The sequence below is a fragment of the Cygnus atratus genome, chromosome 17 (genome assembly GCF_013377495.2).
Source record: "Cygnus atratus isolate AKBS03 ecotype Queensland, Australia chromosome 17, CAtr_DNAZoo_HiC_assembly, whole genome shotgun sequence".
Taxonomy (NCBI): Eukaryota; Metazoa; Chordata; class Aves; order Anseriformes; family Anatidae; genus Cygnus; species Cygnus atratus.
Window position 1 is genome coordinate 4068668 of NC_066378.1, and position 15041 is coordinate 4083708.

At 47.4% G+C, this 15041-nt stretch overlaps 1 protein-coding gene across 1 annotated transcript; it reads right to left on the reverse strand.

Moving 5' to 3' along the window:
* Positions 1-1259: 1259 nt before the first annotated feature.
* RAB35 (RAB35, member RAS oncogene family) lies at positions 1260-14721 on the reverse strand. Its single transcript, XM_035556851.2, has 6 exons — positions 14526-14721; positions 10696-10746; positions 9803-9926; positions 2982-3106; positions 2769-2893; positions 1260-2236 (listed from the first exon to the last, which is right to left on the reverse strand). Exons 1-6 carry the CDS (start codon positions 14707-14709, stop codon positions 2108-2110), a joined length of 738 nt encoding a protein of 245 aa, XP_035412744.2. The 5' UTR covers positions 14710-14721; the 3' UTR covers positions 1260-2107.
* Positions 14722-15041: the final 320 nt, after the last annotated feature.

The following is a 15041-nucleotide window of genomic DNA, read 5'->3' on the forward strand; positions in this document are numbered from 1 at the left end:
AATTCAGACATTTTCTTTACTTTTCCTGCCTGTACGAAGTTGCTCCCTCCTAGACCTGCAGACTCGCTACCACAAGGGTCCCAAAGTAATGCAGTTGGGCCCTTTAATCTGGAAGTGATAACTGTCACAGGACAGCTCCGTTTCAACAGGAGGGCTCTGAGGACTGACAGAGCTCCTTCCCTGTGCATACACCACATTCAACATCAGAAAGCAGACAGGATGGACACCTGGTGCAACTTAAGCTGCCACTTTCCATAGGCGCTCGAGTCTTACGAATATATGAGCTCACACTAGCATCCCAGCTCAATCTTATTCTTGGGTTACCAATGAAAGATATGTGAAGGAAAGAGATGGGTGAAGGCAGCTGGAAATGTACTCCCAGCACCTGAACTGATTAAAATCGTGTTACACATTCATCGTTTTCATTTTTTTTTTAAAAAAAAGGTCCTTAAAGTGATTGATTGTGATGTGATTGTATGATTAGGACTCTTACCACAACCCGTAAAAGCTAGAAAAGAATGTAGGCAAAATAAGTGACTAAATTTTAGCCTCTCCTGGGGGAAGGGGGAGGAAGGGAGAGAGGAGGGCTCATGGGCATTGGTGAATCACATCCTACCAAACCAAGGCCAGCAATTCCATAGGGCCTCACACTGACAAATTGAGTACGTCCATCTTCAAGGTCTTAAAGGAAGCCATATCCTTCATGCCTTTTAGTCATTTTAAAGATTTTGTTTAATTATTATTTCGGCAATTATTCAGGTGCTAAGCATGTACATTCAGCCCAGACATTTGATATCTTAGTTACACACACATACTCTCTCCACCTTTGCCTATACCTATCCAAGCCGATGAGCTGAGCCCTCGTTTTCCCAGAGAAGCCAACAAGGACCAGGAAAACATTACTGAGCACAGCAAGACCAGTTTGTTTCCGGGGGTGATCCTCCACCACCACATAACCCAAGCAAGCAACCTTTCCATTTCCTCACATTAAACAGCAGTCCCCCTTTTTACTAGAAGAATCCTGGGAATGATCCTGCAGCAGTTTCCATATTCAGACACCAATCTAGAACAGCTGGATTTATTTTCATACCTTTTCTCACTCAAAAACAGCTTTGCCACCAAAATTCACATTCAAGTTCAGATCTCGTTCGTTGACAGGGCAATGAGGAGAAGGGGTATTGTGTTTTTTTGGCAGAATCACAAGGTTTTTGTTCTCAAATGAAATGGACCCTCACTTAGGACCATGGCAGAACCAAAAGCAGAGGTCAAAGGAGTTTAATTTTGCCTTAAAAAAAAAAAGTCTTATCCAAATAAATCCCACTTCTGCATGTTGGTTTGTTTTTCAATATCTTGATACAAACTGAAGGAGAGCACAGGTACGGCTGGGCTGCAGCACAAAAAGGTGAAACCCAAGGATGCAGCCACAAACCTGGACCATGGCAAACTGAAATTCAAGGCCCCAGCAGCAGCACCAGCTGCCGGCCCAGGGGCTGGTGAAGTGAAACCCCAGGCTCCAGCAGCAACACCTGCGATCCTGGTACCTAGAAAAACAAAGCCTGAGCCCCAGTAAAAGCCTGGAACTCAAAGTGAAGCCACAGGCCCCAGGGGCACCAGTTGCCAGCCTGGAGCCCAACAGAAATGAAGCCGGAGGCCCCAGGAAGCAGTTCCTGCCAGCCTGGGGCCGACTCGAATTAAGAACTTTGTACTACTTCTTTAAAAAGGTGAACTCTGCAGTCCATGATTGGTTGACATTAAGAAGGCATAAGCCAAAGCGACAACAGGGAGGCGAGGCTGGTTAAAGCAATATACATTATATACAAACTCTTGGGTTAATTAGTCCACTTGGTAGGCAACGTCCTTTCTTGTCTACAAGGCGCACTGGAATGAGCAGGGGAGGAGAAGGGGGCAAGATTCCATCCGATACCTTCTTGGCACTGAAGTGGCAAGGTGCCAGCGCCTCTTGATAGAAAACATGGAGAGAAAATAATCTTTAAATAACGGCACAAAACTGAGAAAGTCCTCCCAAAGCCTGCCCCAGTGGAATTGCCCGAGTCTAGCTGGAGGGGCTGATCTGTCAGAGCAGAGTCTCTGCAGCAGGGAAAGGGCATTAGCAGCACCGCTTCTTCCTTTTACTGTTCTTCGTTAGCTTCACCACGTCATTCTGTTGCTGCTGTTGCTGCTTTGCTATGTTTTCTTTCTTTGCTCGCAGAACTAGCTCTGTAATGCAATTAAACATCTGCAAGAGAAACAAGCGAGATCAGACCACCCAAAGAACTACGGCTAGCCATTAGGGAGCTGCTTTAAAAGAACAGCATCCACTCTTCTTGATATTTCAGTAACAGTTCAGTACGCTTCCCCAACCCACTATGGGCCAAGTTCAAATCTGGCATCCTCCAAAGACGCTTCCAAGCTAAATCAGTGATGTCTCAATCCGCTTTCCCAAACAGGTCAGTTTGGCAGCTGAGGCCTGTAGTGAAGACTGAGCAGTTCTACCTCCTACAAGCATCCTGCCCAGCGAGGAGCCTTTCCTGAGAACGTGCCTGATGGGTTAGCCCTGAAAAGCTAGGGAAATGCAACGAGGCCTCCTTTATCTCACTTCACCACAACCAAAGGTGGTTGGAAGCCTCTTCTTGTCATTTTACCTTCTCACATGCAATCTGCAATGAAGTATCCTTCTTCCTCAGCAAGAATAATGTAATTCTTATTTTTTCCTCAAACCATTATCTCCAAATCGTTCTATACATACTCTGTTCCGCGTATTATATTACCTCTTCCACATTAATATTTTCTTTGGCGCTGGTCTCAAACAATTGGATCTCCATCTGCCCAGCAAATTTATAGGCATCTTCTGTTTCTACCACTTTTCGTTCCGGGTCATCATTTTTATTCCCCACTAGAAAAGGGAAGAAAAAAGTCAGTACAGTACTTCAGTAGGTCAGCCTGCTAAATAAGATGCTCTAAAGCTCTGGTCAATAACTTACCTAGTATCCGGCAGACATCATCACAATTTTGATTAATTTCATGCAACCACCGTTTTACATTCACAAAAGATTCTGCACTGGTTACATCATAGACAACAATGACCCCATGCGTTCCTCTGTAATACCTACGGAGCAGGACAAGACAACAAATGTTAACTCAAGTTATGCCTCACTTTCCCAGCTCTTTCTCTTGCACTCAGCTTCCACAAGATTCACACCGATCCCCAAGTTAAGGCAATCAGGTGCCCCCGTCTTCTTTCCAATGGGAGTCATTTAATTCTTCTATAGCATTTAGGTCACAAGCTGCTCCTCTAAACCTACAGAGTTCCCTGCTCACTTAACCCATGCAAGGAGGTTTCCAAGTCCAAAGACTGCTGCTGTCTTCCTTGTTCAGGCTGCCAAAACCCTCAAAGATGAGTAACATCTTCCAGCAACGTGAGCACAAGGTGGTGATGCCCGAAAAAGCCCTCAGCACTGCTGTGCTGTGGACCTTACCACTGCACAAGCCACAGAGTCTTTGCAGCAATTCCCTTATCTATGGAAGTTTACTTACAGACTAAAATTTCACAGCAGATCTCCAAATATACTCAACCCTCAGCCACAGTTCTCTAGAGCTCACAAAAATTTCTGTCCTGTTGAACGACTGCGCTCTGATCACACCTTCCTACTCAACAGATCTACTCCATATGCACACTCAGTGCGTTCTGCTACCTTTAGCCATTAAAAATAAGCTTTGCTTCAGTTTATTCCCATTAGTCTTGGGCAATCACCACCTTTAAGAGATAAACTAATCTGATATTCAAGAAAAAAGCTGAATTCAAATTCCAACATCATCACATGCACGAAGCTACTGAAGGCAGGCAGTATGGGCACCACAAGAATGCTACATAAATATAGCAAGCTCCACATCTTCAGTTTTCATCCACATTCACAGGGCTACCACGTATTTTCTCTGCTGCAAATTAGGCAGCTTTGACCCAAAAAAAATAATAATAATGTAAACAGCTGACAGCAAGGCCTTCACCAGCAGCCAGTTCTTGTACTTTGAGTAGCTTTTTTTTCCCCCCGTTCACTACCTCCTCTTTCTTATGATCAATATTAAGATCTCTATAATTTTATGATTAATATTAAGATCTGTTATTAACACAAATGCAATAATTCAGCATACCAAACCTGAGGAATTTCCCTTAAATTGTGACAAATTTCTGGAGCTAGATCTCACACCATGAGTACCTCTTGCAGCTCCCTTCGGCTGCCCTTTAGACGTGCTGTGACCACCCTGGTTCTCTGATAGTTTATTCCAACACAGTGAACACAAGTTTGAAATTCAAAGCCGTTTAATCTAATCAAATGCACTGCTTCTTAGAAGACCTCAGTGTCATCTCACTTCTGCTATTGATGCAGTTGAGTAAGTCGCTGTCTCTTCCTCGCCTTCAGCCTCACCATCCCTCCTTTAACAGAATGCAGCTGCCTTTACAAACCATCAAGAAAGACTCGGATGTGATACATGCCCGTCTCTGGCGAGCGCACGCATCTCCTCCTAGCCCTTTCCTCTCACAACGGCTTTGTAGTGATTGTCACTGCAGATCAATGCTTCTCTGTGATACAACACACACTCTGCAGCAGCAGGAGAGCCCACTTAACTTGCTCACCTGGGTGCTTTCAGCAGACAGCCAAATACTTCTTCCATGCTATGCTTTACCAGTAATTTGTGCTTGTACATCCACTTGCCTTGGCAAGAACTAACTCAGGTGAGAATTATTTATTCTCAGGCAGTAAGAAACCCAGCACTGTCAGATATTCTAATCCTTTCTCAATCAGCTCCTTTAACACTTTAAAACTTGCTACAGCGCTGCATTTGTGCTTTACTTAGTTACAAGCTCAATTTTATTTTACAACTTAGACCCTTTAAAGGAAAAAATATTCTGCAACCTGAATCCATACATTGCAAAATCTTCTCCTGACAGCAGCACGTACTGCAGTTTTTGATGAATACTTGTTTTATGACTCTCCTGTATCACTTAACGGTCCTTTAATTCAGCAACCCTCAGGCTGACCTACCACTTCCTCCCTAACACTGAGCATTACATTTGCAACAAGATTCAGCCTTTGGAGACAAGCCGTAGTTCAGTTACACCAACGCAGAGCTGCTTCGCTCTGCCGTGCTCCCCATAAAACCATCCCCGTCATCAGAGGACCCACTGGAGCATCCTGCAGCTCCTACCTTGCCCACGCATCCCGGTTTTCTTCTAAGTGACAGCAAATGATGTCGGGGAGTAGGATAACGCGCCCTGCACATACAGGTCCCCCTCCCGACACGCTGCCATTTGCTCCTAGAGATAAGGACTGTGGGCTGGAGCACGCAGCACACACCACTATGGCATTCAAAGCTCTGCGGGAGCTGGGAGCTCCTGCCACAAAGCAGTAATATTGCCAACCAGCGCATCAGAAATATCTTCCTTTGTGCAAGACAGCAACCCCTGACTCCTGCTGAGCTCCTACCAGCACACACTGCTTCTATTTTTGGAAGGGAAAATTGTCTGGCACACCGTTCTAGAAAGGTTGCCAACCCCTCATCTCCACTAAAATGTCATTTTCTCCATTGGCTGACATTACCTTTTAGCAGCCTGAGAGATAAGACCGACTACCTTTTATTCTCTAACTCTTTAGCCTCCTAAAACACACTTTAAACAAAAAAAGCTAGCCGTGCTGTTTTCTCACATTTGTTAGGTACAGACTTATGTCCTAGATAACATTTTAGCCTTAACAAATACAGCAAAGATTTTGCAACCTCAAGTGCAGGACAGTACTAAAAGACCAAAATCTGGTTTATCCTGATCCGCGCTTCAAATTTCAGACTGATACCGTGCAGAGTTGCTTTTATAGGAATGTAGGCTTTGGCGAGCAGAGAACAGATGGGGCTTGTGGCATTCAAGGAGAGGTAGGTGTAAGTTTTATGCTTTTGGCAACCAAGAGGTAGCTGAGGCTTTGACACTAGAGAAAGAAGCTCTAGCTTCTTCCACATTTCATGGAAGATGGATACCACAGGAATCAGAGCAGAAGAGGAATGAAGTTCTCAAACTCGCCCTCCCATTCAAGGACTAAACGACTGATGCTGGCTGTCCTCTGTCAGGGAGGTCTGCCATCTATCCTACAAACCTCAACAGTCAGTACCTGCTACTGCTCCCACTGATAAACATGTTAAAAAACCACAACAAACAAGAAGCTATAGAAGAGTTACTCATCTTCAGAGTGCCCAAGTATCCCACTGAGATGAAAGACAACCAGATCTAAGCTATTTCCACACGCGTATGCCTTTGGATGCTTGGTAGCAGGCACCGATCCTCCATTTGGTTGGAAAAGTTACCCAGTCTTTTTTAGCTTTGGTGTGGGAAAGGCTTCAGAATGATATCAGTTAAGTTGAAATTAGTACAGAAGTAGCCAAGTGGCTTGTTTTACCTATAGAAATATTAAAAACTCCCTTGAAAACGTTACCCACTAATACTGCAGTCTTAAAACAGAAAAACTTCAGAACTAGCCAACCAAACAGGACACATCCTTCAGCCACCCACATCCCCTGATCTCTGAAGGCTACCTTTCCGAGCAGAAGGGAACATTTTGCCTTCCACTGTTGCATTTCCTACAAGATACCGGTAAGAAAGTTCTCAGATTTCCCCTAGTAAATGCTTCCCAAGATAAGAAGATCACCAAGTCTGAAGGCAGCTAAGCAGGATCTAGAAGATGGGTCCCATTGATTGCATCAGTCCAGTATGGAACATAAGTTCTTTTTTCCAGGGGAAAAAAAAAAGGTAACAGACCAACTTGAAAGATAGGTCACTGGTTTAAATCTAGCATCTTTGTTAATACTTCACTTGTTTGTAGCACGTTGCCTTGTTTTTCATTCCTCTAGAATTCTAACCGATTCCAAAGAATTCTAATAATCTATTTTCATACTTGTGCTTCCAAGGCACCTGAAGGAAGACATCTGTTGTATAGCCAGCGGTCTGTTTGACTAGTCTTTTGACCATCATATCTGGTTTACAACACAGAGCAATTCCATCCTCTCCGAATGCTTATCCCTCTCTTGAGCATGCCATTCCATATAAATGCATGGAAGGAAGTTCCTCTGCTTTTACTGTTCATCCTGAGCTAACATCTGACAACTATTACCTAAAGCTTAAACCCTAAACCCACAGTCCTGAATCAGGACAGAGGAGTCCTTACATACACCAGCAAATCAAGTACAGGAACTGCCTGTTCATACAGCTCCAGTATTTCTGTTAACACAGCTGAATTCTGGCTTGCTACCTCTTCAGTGAATTGAAATCAAATTGGAGTTCGGATGATGTTCCATGCCAACCAAATTACTACAGCTTAGCCTCTCCCCCCACTAGGTACCAGTTATCCCAGTATTTCCACATCTAGTAGACAGTAAAAACAGCTGCTTTTATGCTCCTCAGTCCACAAATCTAATCTGGTTTGACATTCCTGAGTTCCTGTAGAATGCTCCTGATCAAATTGATTTCTTCTCCTTAAGTTTTATTTTGTTCTTCAGTTCTGTACCTGCGGTCAAGTACAATCAGAACAGTATAACTTTTTAATGTTTCCTAATGTTTTACTGTTAACTTCCTTCCACCTCAGCCATTTTGCAATCCCAGGTTTATGCTGCAGCACTTCCAACCTATTATATTATTTCCAGGTGGGCTCCAATTTCAGGCTGGCTTGCCAGGCTTGGCTCAACGTGAATCTCAACTCTACCTTTAACTGAGGAGGGACTTCCTGCCCTAAAATATCACTGCAGTAACACCTTCTTATGTTCTTAACCTCAATCTAAATGGTCGCTGTAACAAAGACTCCACATCCCTCTGCTGACCGTGCACCCACACTCCACTCCACCCACGACGCAGTCAGCGGAGCCCTTTCACAAATACTAACACCGTACCTCAGTTTGAGGCTTCCTTGGTTCCAGGCAAACCAGCTACTGCATTCCTTTGCCAAACAACAGGAGACGAAACCCTTTCCAAAATCAGAACCTTGTTTACCTATTGTTTTCACAGGTGGTACGTCCAGGTCAAGGGTGCCTTTGGAAAAGCAGCAGGGAATGCTGGACAGGCACAGCCAGCCCACCTAGCAACAGGGGAAGCCCCCAATGCCATCAGCATTCGCAGAGTGTTTTCCTCAACAGGTCAAACACACTCAGGCACTGGCACTTCTTTGCTCGAAGCTGCACAAAATTCAACTCTTTTTCCACAGCCATGCAAGATTCTGTAGCAGCTTTCCCAGTATTAAGGCAGGAAAATTGGGGCCTTCGCTTCCCCAAGAGCACAAGGTTTGTACTCGCTCTGCTAGAAAGCCATGCAAAAGAGAGGAACAACCGAGTTCAAACGGGTCATGGCACAAATGCCTCCAATCACTTCAGCTTCTCCATTTGCTACTGTAATTGAAGAAAAAAAATCCATAAAACACTACGCAAAGTCTGACCTGCAGCTATTCCTGCTCACGAAAGGAAGCCTCTTTTCCTGGTATTCCCCATTCAGCGGCAGATACCAGGGCTTTTTAAACTAGCTGGCATCAGCCCCTCAGCCCCACGAACCAACGCTCATTAACGCAGCTCCGAGTTGTGTCAGGGAATCTGCAAACAGGAAGGGCCGCTGCTGACTCAGCACTAATTGGGGCACCCGGACTCCCGTCCGCACAGCTGATACGCGCTGCGGCGCTGCGCTGCTGCCTCCCCCTCGCCGCTTCCTGCCTGAAGCTGGCTGCCGCGCTCCAACAAGAAGTGATGTCACGCACAGGAACCCTACGAGAGGCAATGGAGCTTTTTCAAGCCAAACACTTCGGAAACAATGGAAGTAATCCAGTAATATCCGTCTCGAAGGGCAGAGGAAAGGGGCGGGGCACAGGTTTGATTTTGCCATTTCTAGCTGTTCAGGCACAACACGGATGCAACCAGTCCCACTATTTTCGTGTCTGAGTAATTTAATCGATATATCAGCTGAAAATGACTCTCCTCTCAAACTGGAGCCAGAAGAGCAGTCAGTCACAAAAGACCAAGTGAAACACCTGGATCTTACAATTCTTTTCTTTATTATTCTTTTATTTCCTTTGTGTACTAAAGCTCTATTTTCCTAGTATATTTCTTCTTACTCCGCTAGTGCCACGTTGAGCACTCCAGCATTTACTGCACTTGGTTTACAAGCACGTTTTATTCTTAGTTCCCATCGCAGTAGCTCTGGGTGTGGTTTCTTCAGGAACAGGAAAAGCTGCGCACACACTGTTCAAAAGGACAATGAGCATGAAACTGAACTCAGACCAAGGAAAAGGTTAACTTTGTGTGGGTGTCTGCTTCACCAGAATTCAACACAAAGATGGCCTTTAAATACCTCTGTCCTAAAAGAAAACTAACCAGCGGTTACCCTATTCTTAGACCTTTTCTTAGAGCTACTCGTTAGCTATACAACACAAAGGGTTTGTCCCTGCACTCCTGCCATACATCCGATCAGATGATGATCTTTCTGGGCAGGTTCTCAAGATAAGTTTTCTAGTATACGCAAAAGAGTGAAATAACTCCATTTTGGAAACTAGAAGCAGAGTAATAAGACAAAGCCAGCATGGAAATGCACAGAAGACTGAGGAGATCTGAAGTCCCAGCTTCAAACTTAACGGCAGTAACAACACCCCTGTCTGCTCTCAGTCAGCTGAGAGAAGTCCCACTACACAGACAGCACAGCTATCGTTAGCTAATTAACTGTGCCATTAAAATATCTAAACTACAAGATCCATTCACAAAGCTATACGTCACAAAGCCCAGTTATCCTCACGTTGATGTGATGGTCCGGAAGCGCTCCTGTCCAGCTGTGTCCCAGATCTGTAGCTTCACTTTCTCTCCATTGATCTCCACCGTCCGGATTTTAAAATCCACTCCGATTGTGGTAATGTAGCTGCCTGAAAGGAAAGTGTGGATAAGTGAGAACCTACGTCTCGTTTACTTTGCATGGCTCAAAACACACTTCTGAACCCCGTTTGGCAGTAGCTCTCAGGCTGGACAGGGGGACAACTTTCCCCCATCTGCTCATCTCTTAAAATGCCCTCTGGGGTTATGTTGATCTGCATATTTTATCTGCAGCAAATAGATTTTTTTTTTCTAGCCATAAAGCCCCATCTCCCACGCCATCCTTAAAAGTTAAAACACTGCTGAAAAATAAAATTATTCTTCTACTGCACTTGTGGTCAAGGGTAAGCACTCAAGTATCTTAAGACATGGATGGTAACTACGCAAGTATTCCACATGTGAAAGCTTTGTGACAAAGCTTTGCCTCAAATGCTAATGCAATCGCCTATTTTGAATACAGTCTGTTCTGCGAGTTTCCTCCCAATAAATTAGTTATGTCACAAATGTAAGTGATTTAGCTACAGTATTCAATCAGCCTAAATCCCAAAGGGCTAATGGGGAGCCTGCACAGAGCACAGCATAAGCTAAAGAACCTAAGCTATTTCTGGAACCACGTCAGCGTTTAAACGCTGTGGTACTCTCAGTTGTAAGTGAAGATCCAACAGGATGGCTTAGAGGGGCTCGTACTGAGGGAAGCAGAGTCAGAAACACCTTCCTAGTACTGCTACCAGTTTGTAAGTGCTGCGCAAGAACTCCTTGCCAACCAGGAGCAGCGGAGCAGACCTTGACCATTCCACTTAGAGAAGTAAACAAAATACTCACCTGAGAAGGTATTATCTGCAAAGCGCAACAGCAAACTGCTCTTGCCCACACCTATGACAAATAAAGACATCTTTGAGTACAGTCATCGTGGATATCAGGAAACACAGCAGTATCTTAGCCACTCGCTGCATGCTTTAACTCTAACCAGAACCTTTCTCGGCTGCTAACTCGGTACCAGCCACCCCGAGCAGTCACCTCGGTACTCTTCCTGAAGATTTCATCAAGTGCCCAGTGGCACACTGCGGTCACTCCAGGACTTGGTATGCTTCCTGGAGCAACACAGGATTGTCTTTTTTTTTTTTTTTGGCCCCTCCTTTTCAAGCCCTCAGCAAACTCCAGCTATTTTCTGCAGTCTGCGACTCACTCTAAGAGGTCTCGGGGCAGCAAGAACTAAATGCAAAGCTGGGTACGTCCTGCTGATGTGCTCAGAGCACTGCTCTCAGCTTTCCCGTTGAATTCCACTTGCACATCAGCTTGCACCACTGCCTACCTCCCATTCCTCTGCGCCGTGCTGAACCGCAGTGGAATTTGGACTACTTAGACAATCAGACTAGGATTTGGTTTTACAAAGCTTACGTTATCATGGCCACAGTTTAACCGAAACCTAAACCAAACAGAGGAGCTGTTTGTTCTAGAGCATCCAAAATCAGCTTGCTCTACACCTAACAGGAAGGACACACACCTTGCTGAAGCTGTACCTTCTGCCAGAACGTTCCATGAAACAAATTTATTCGTTTATTTATGTAAGTGCTTTGAGGAGCACTGCATCCATGCTTTCCTTAATCGATTGTTTGCACCCAGGACACACCCTCTTGCATGGAAGCACTTCTCACAGGTCTTGGAACACAAATCACAGGAAGCTCGTTCCTGCACACCCAACCGAGGGAACTGGGGGATCAGAATGCCTCGGAGTTGTTAACTCTATATCACATCTCTGTTGTTGCTGTCCCTTCCTCTCCTCTCCATCTCATCCCCCTCCAAAAAAAAAAAAAAACGACCTGCTACAGCATGAAGAGGAAATTCAAGTTCACCGGGGTGATTATCTATTAAATCTTTGCAGGTAGAAGTTATTTAAGCTCTTTATTTTGGTGATGTATAACTTAGAAATTCTTCTTAACAGAAGAACGCTTAAAGGTACAAGTAAAGGTTACGTAGACCTCCAATAGTTCTTGGCCGTCTGCATCTGAAGACAGCTACCAGCAAAAATATAAGCCAACACCCACTAAAATCAGCATGATACCTGTAAAACACATCTCACTTGCAAGCAGTTCAAGTCACCAAACATTCAGAGAAGCCAGACTCATTTCACATTGAGTATTAGGGGAAAAGAAAGAGCCGTGAAATAAACCACATAGCTACAGCGTGCGTACACTGAACACACCTCTGAGCTCAAAAAGGCAGCAGAACAGTTCCCAAAACTGGACAGAGCGCTGCTTGTTTAGCAAGAGGCAAACCCATGCACAATGCCAGTCAGCTAAAAATAAGGAAAAAAAGGAACTGTCTTCAGCAGGTACTCTGCTTTTTGATCAAACAGCCTTGGCCCCCAGCTTAACAGAAAGCAAGCAGATGCTGGAGCCCGCAGACCTGTCAGACCACAGCACTCGCTTAAGAAGCCAGCCGGCCTCAGGCTGCCCTGCAGAGCAGAACTGCCCGGGCTGCACAGGACCCGGGCTGCACAGGACCCCGGCTCCAGCAGGCCGACCACCGCCGCACCAGCACCATCCTGGCCTCAGCACCCGGCTGGCTGCTCGACAGGAGGAGCCCCTGAACCCTGGAACAAGCTCCAGCTGACGGCGGTGTCACTGAGCACACGCTGCCTCTGACCCTCACTGTGCAAGTCGAGAGAAACCAGACTCTTCATCATACTCCACTTCCTACACAGAGTTATTTGAAGATCTGAAGCGAGAAGGCTAGCAGGGCTCTCGGCTCGTTCCAGGCAGCAAGCCGAAACAGAACGAGGAAGGCCTACTGACTTGGCAAAATGAAAGTTAAAAGCAAATTTCTGTGCCCTTCCAGTTTCTAAACCCACATCTTGCCAAGCGGTGAGGGGAATTCAAAAAGCAGGAGTAAATTGAAGCAGCACGTACAAAGCACAGATCATCTGTATTATTTTTAAACGTTTGGCACAGCGGAGATAACCAGCAGCTTCTCGAGATGACCTGTTCTAAAAACACACAAACCTACTGCCCTCGGACGTATTTGCATACGGGGAAAGCAGATGAAACAATCATCCAGCCCCTATCAGTCCACTTCCTATCGCAAGGCTTCTCTAAACATCAGTAAACAAGGCAAGCAAGCTGTTTTGTGGAAGCACGGACAAAGCCTTCCTGGTGGGGTAAGCAAAAACAAAAAACAAAAAAGAAAATCAATACCCCCAACTAAATAGTGAGATTTAATTACAACAACAGAGAACCGCAGACAATTCTCACAATGCTTTCCTCCTCTGGCTGGATAACAGCGTGGGGATGTTGCTCAAGACAACTCGACTGAAAAAATTAATTTAATTGTTCAAAACAAGGAGAAGTCTCCCTAAGAGTTTTCACCATCCTGTTTATCTTGCCTGAACAGTTTTGAAACTCATCAGCAAGCAACAGAGCTACTGCTTTGCTCAGAACGCAGCATTTGGTTTTAATAATCCGCAGGCTCCCAGAACTGCCTAGGGTTTTAAGCTGCTCTGAAGCTCTTGTCCCGTTCTCTCTCTTCCTTTTAGACTCGTCTTTTAAGCAGCCCATTCCTTCTTGCTGACACACAGCAGTATAGAACAGAATACCTTCACGTACAGCAAAAGCTTCTGGAGGTGACAACTGCCAAGATCGAGCAGCATTCCACTTTCACCCAAGAGCCATGCCTCGCTGCATGCTGGGACCTGCTGCCTCACGGACCACACCTCTACGAAAAGATGAGGGTGGATGCCGTCTACTCCAGTTTATGGAAATTTAACTGTAAGCTGCTGGAGCGTTACCAAGGCAGAGCTGGACTGGGGTAGGAATCGTCCCCGTCCCGCTTCTTACGTACCTAGGCTAAGCTGCAGACCCGGGCTGAGTTCTCATGCCAGCCCTCCAGAAGTTTCTGAAAGTGCTGCAGGAGCATTCCAGGTTTATTTGCAAGCTGTGTACCTGCCCCTTCTCCACAGCTGGCCTAGGTGTAAACACCTAGACCACAACTAAAAACACACACCGGCACTAGCTTGGGGGGAATTAAAAAAAAAAAATAATGACAACCTGCAGAGGGGACACTTCAGGCTGGGGCAGAGTTAAGGGGTGATGTGGGGAGCAGGAAGCCCAGCTCACAGCTCTGCTGGATTTGGGGGTGCCCAGCACCCAGCTCCGCCCTTTATGGGGAGCCCAGCAATGCCCAATTTGGGGAGCAGGGCACCCAGCCCCCAGCCCTACCTGATGTGGGGGCGCCCAGCCCCCTGCCCCCAGCCTCCCCCGGCCGCTACGAGGCCGACCCGCAGCCGCCCCCCCCCCAGCCACTTCCCGAGGTCCCCATCCTCGCCCCCCACGCCCCCCACACGCCCTAGCAGCCCCCCCGCTGCCCCTTCCCCTCACACCCCCCGTTTTTACCTTTTCCCCCTTTTTTTTTTAACCCCACCCCCCCCCTTCACCACACCCCCCGGCGAGGCCCAGCCGGGCCGCGCCCCCCCCTCAGGCTTCAGCCGCAGGTCCCCTCAGCCCGGTCCCCTCACGGGGGGGGGGGTCCCGGCGCCGCTCCCCGCCCCCGGCAGCCCCCCGGGGCCACCTCACGGCCCCTCACAGCCCCGCCGCGCCGCCCCCCCAAGGCCCCAAGGGGCGGCCCAACCCCGGGCGCGGGCCCGGCCGAGCCCTCACCGCTGTCGCCGATGATGAGCAGCTTGAAGAGGTGGTCGTAGTCCCGGGCCATGGCCGGGGGCGGCGGCGGCGGCGGCGGGCGGGAGGCGGGGGGGGGGGAACCGGAGCTGAGGGGGGGGGCGGCGGCGGGCCCGGGCCCACTTCCCGACCTGCGGCCGGAACTGACAGCCGCGCTGCTGCGCATGCGCCGCGCCGCCGGGGCGGGGAGGGTGGGGGGGGAGTAGGGCGCACGGAGCATGCGCACAGCGCGCCCGGTGCCGGGTGGGAGGGGTACGCGCCCCCCCCCCTCCCGCCGCTCCCCTCTGGCAGCCGCCATGATGGTGGAGGGGTGGTGAGGGGAGGAGAGGGGCGGTGGGTGTGCGTGGGGATGGGTGTCGGGGGTTGAACCGAAGTCCTGGCTGATTTTGGGTACGAAAGGGCTCTGACACAGCGCAGGCGGGCAGCTGTGCCTGCATCACCTCACACCGGCGTTTCAGAGTGCACTAAAGGGTGTTCCACTTCCAGAGGTGTGCCACC

What these genes read in the sequence shown, in the direction of transcription:
- RAB35 (XM_035556851.2), bottom strand. Translation starts at nt 14,709, where the DNA reads ATGCGCAGCAGCGCGGCTGTCAGTTCCGGCCGCAGGTCGGGAAGTGGG. An exon ending in TTCCGGACCATCACATCAAC is followed by an intron (nt 3,107 to 9,802) that starts GTGAGGATAACT and finishes CCTGCTCCGTAG; the next exon opens with GTATTACAGAGGAACGCATG. An exon ending in TGATGTCTGCCGGATACTAG is followed by an intron (nt 2,894 to 2,981) that starts GTAAGTTATTGA and finishes TCCCTTTTCTAG; the next exon opens with TGGGGAATAAAAATGATGAC.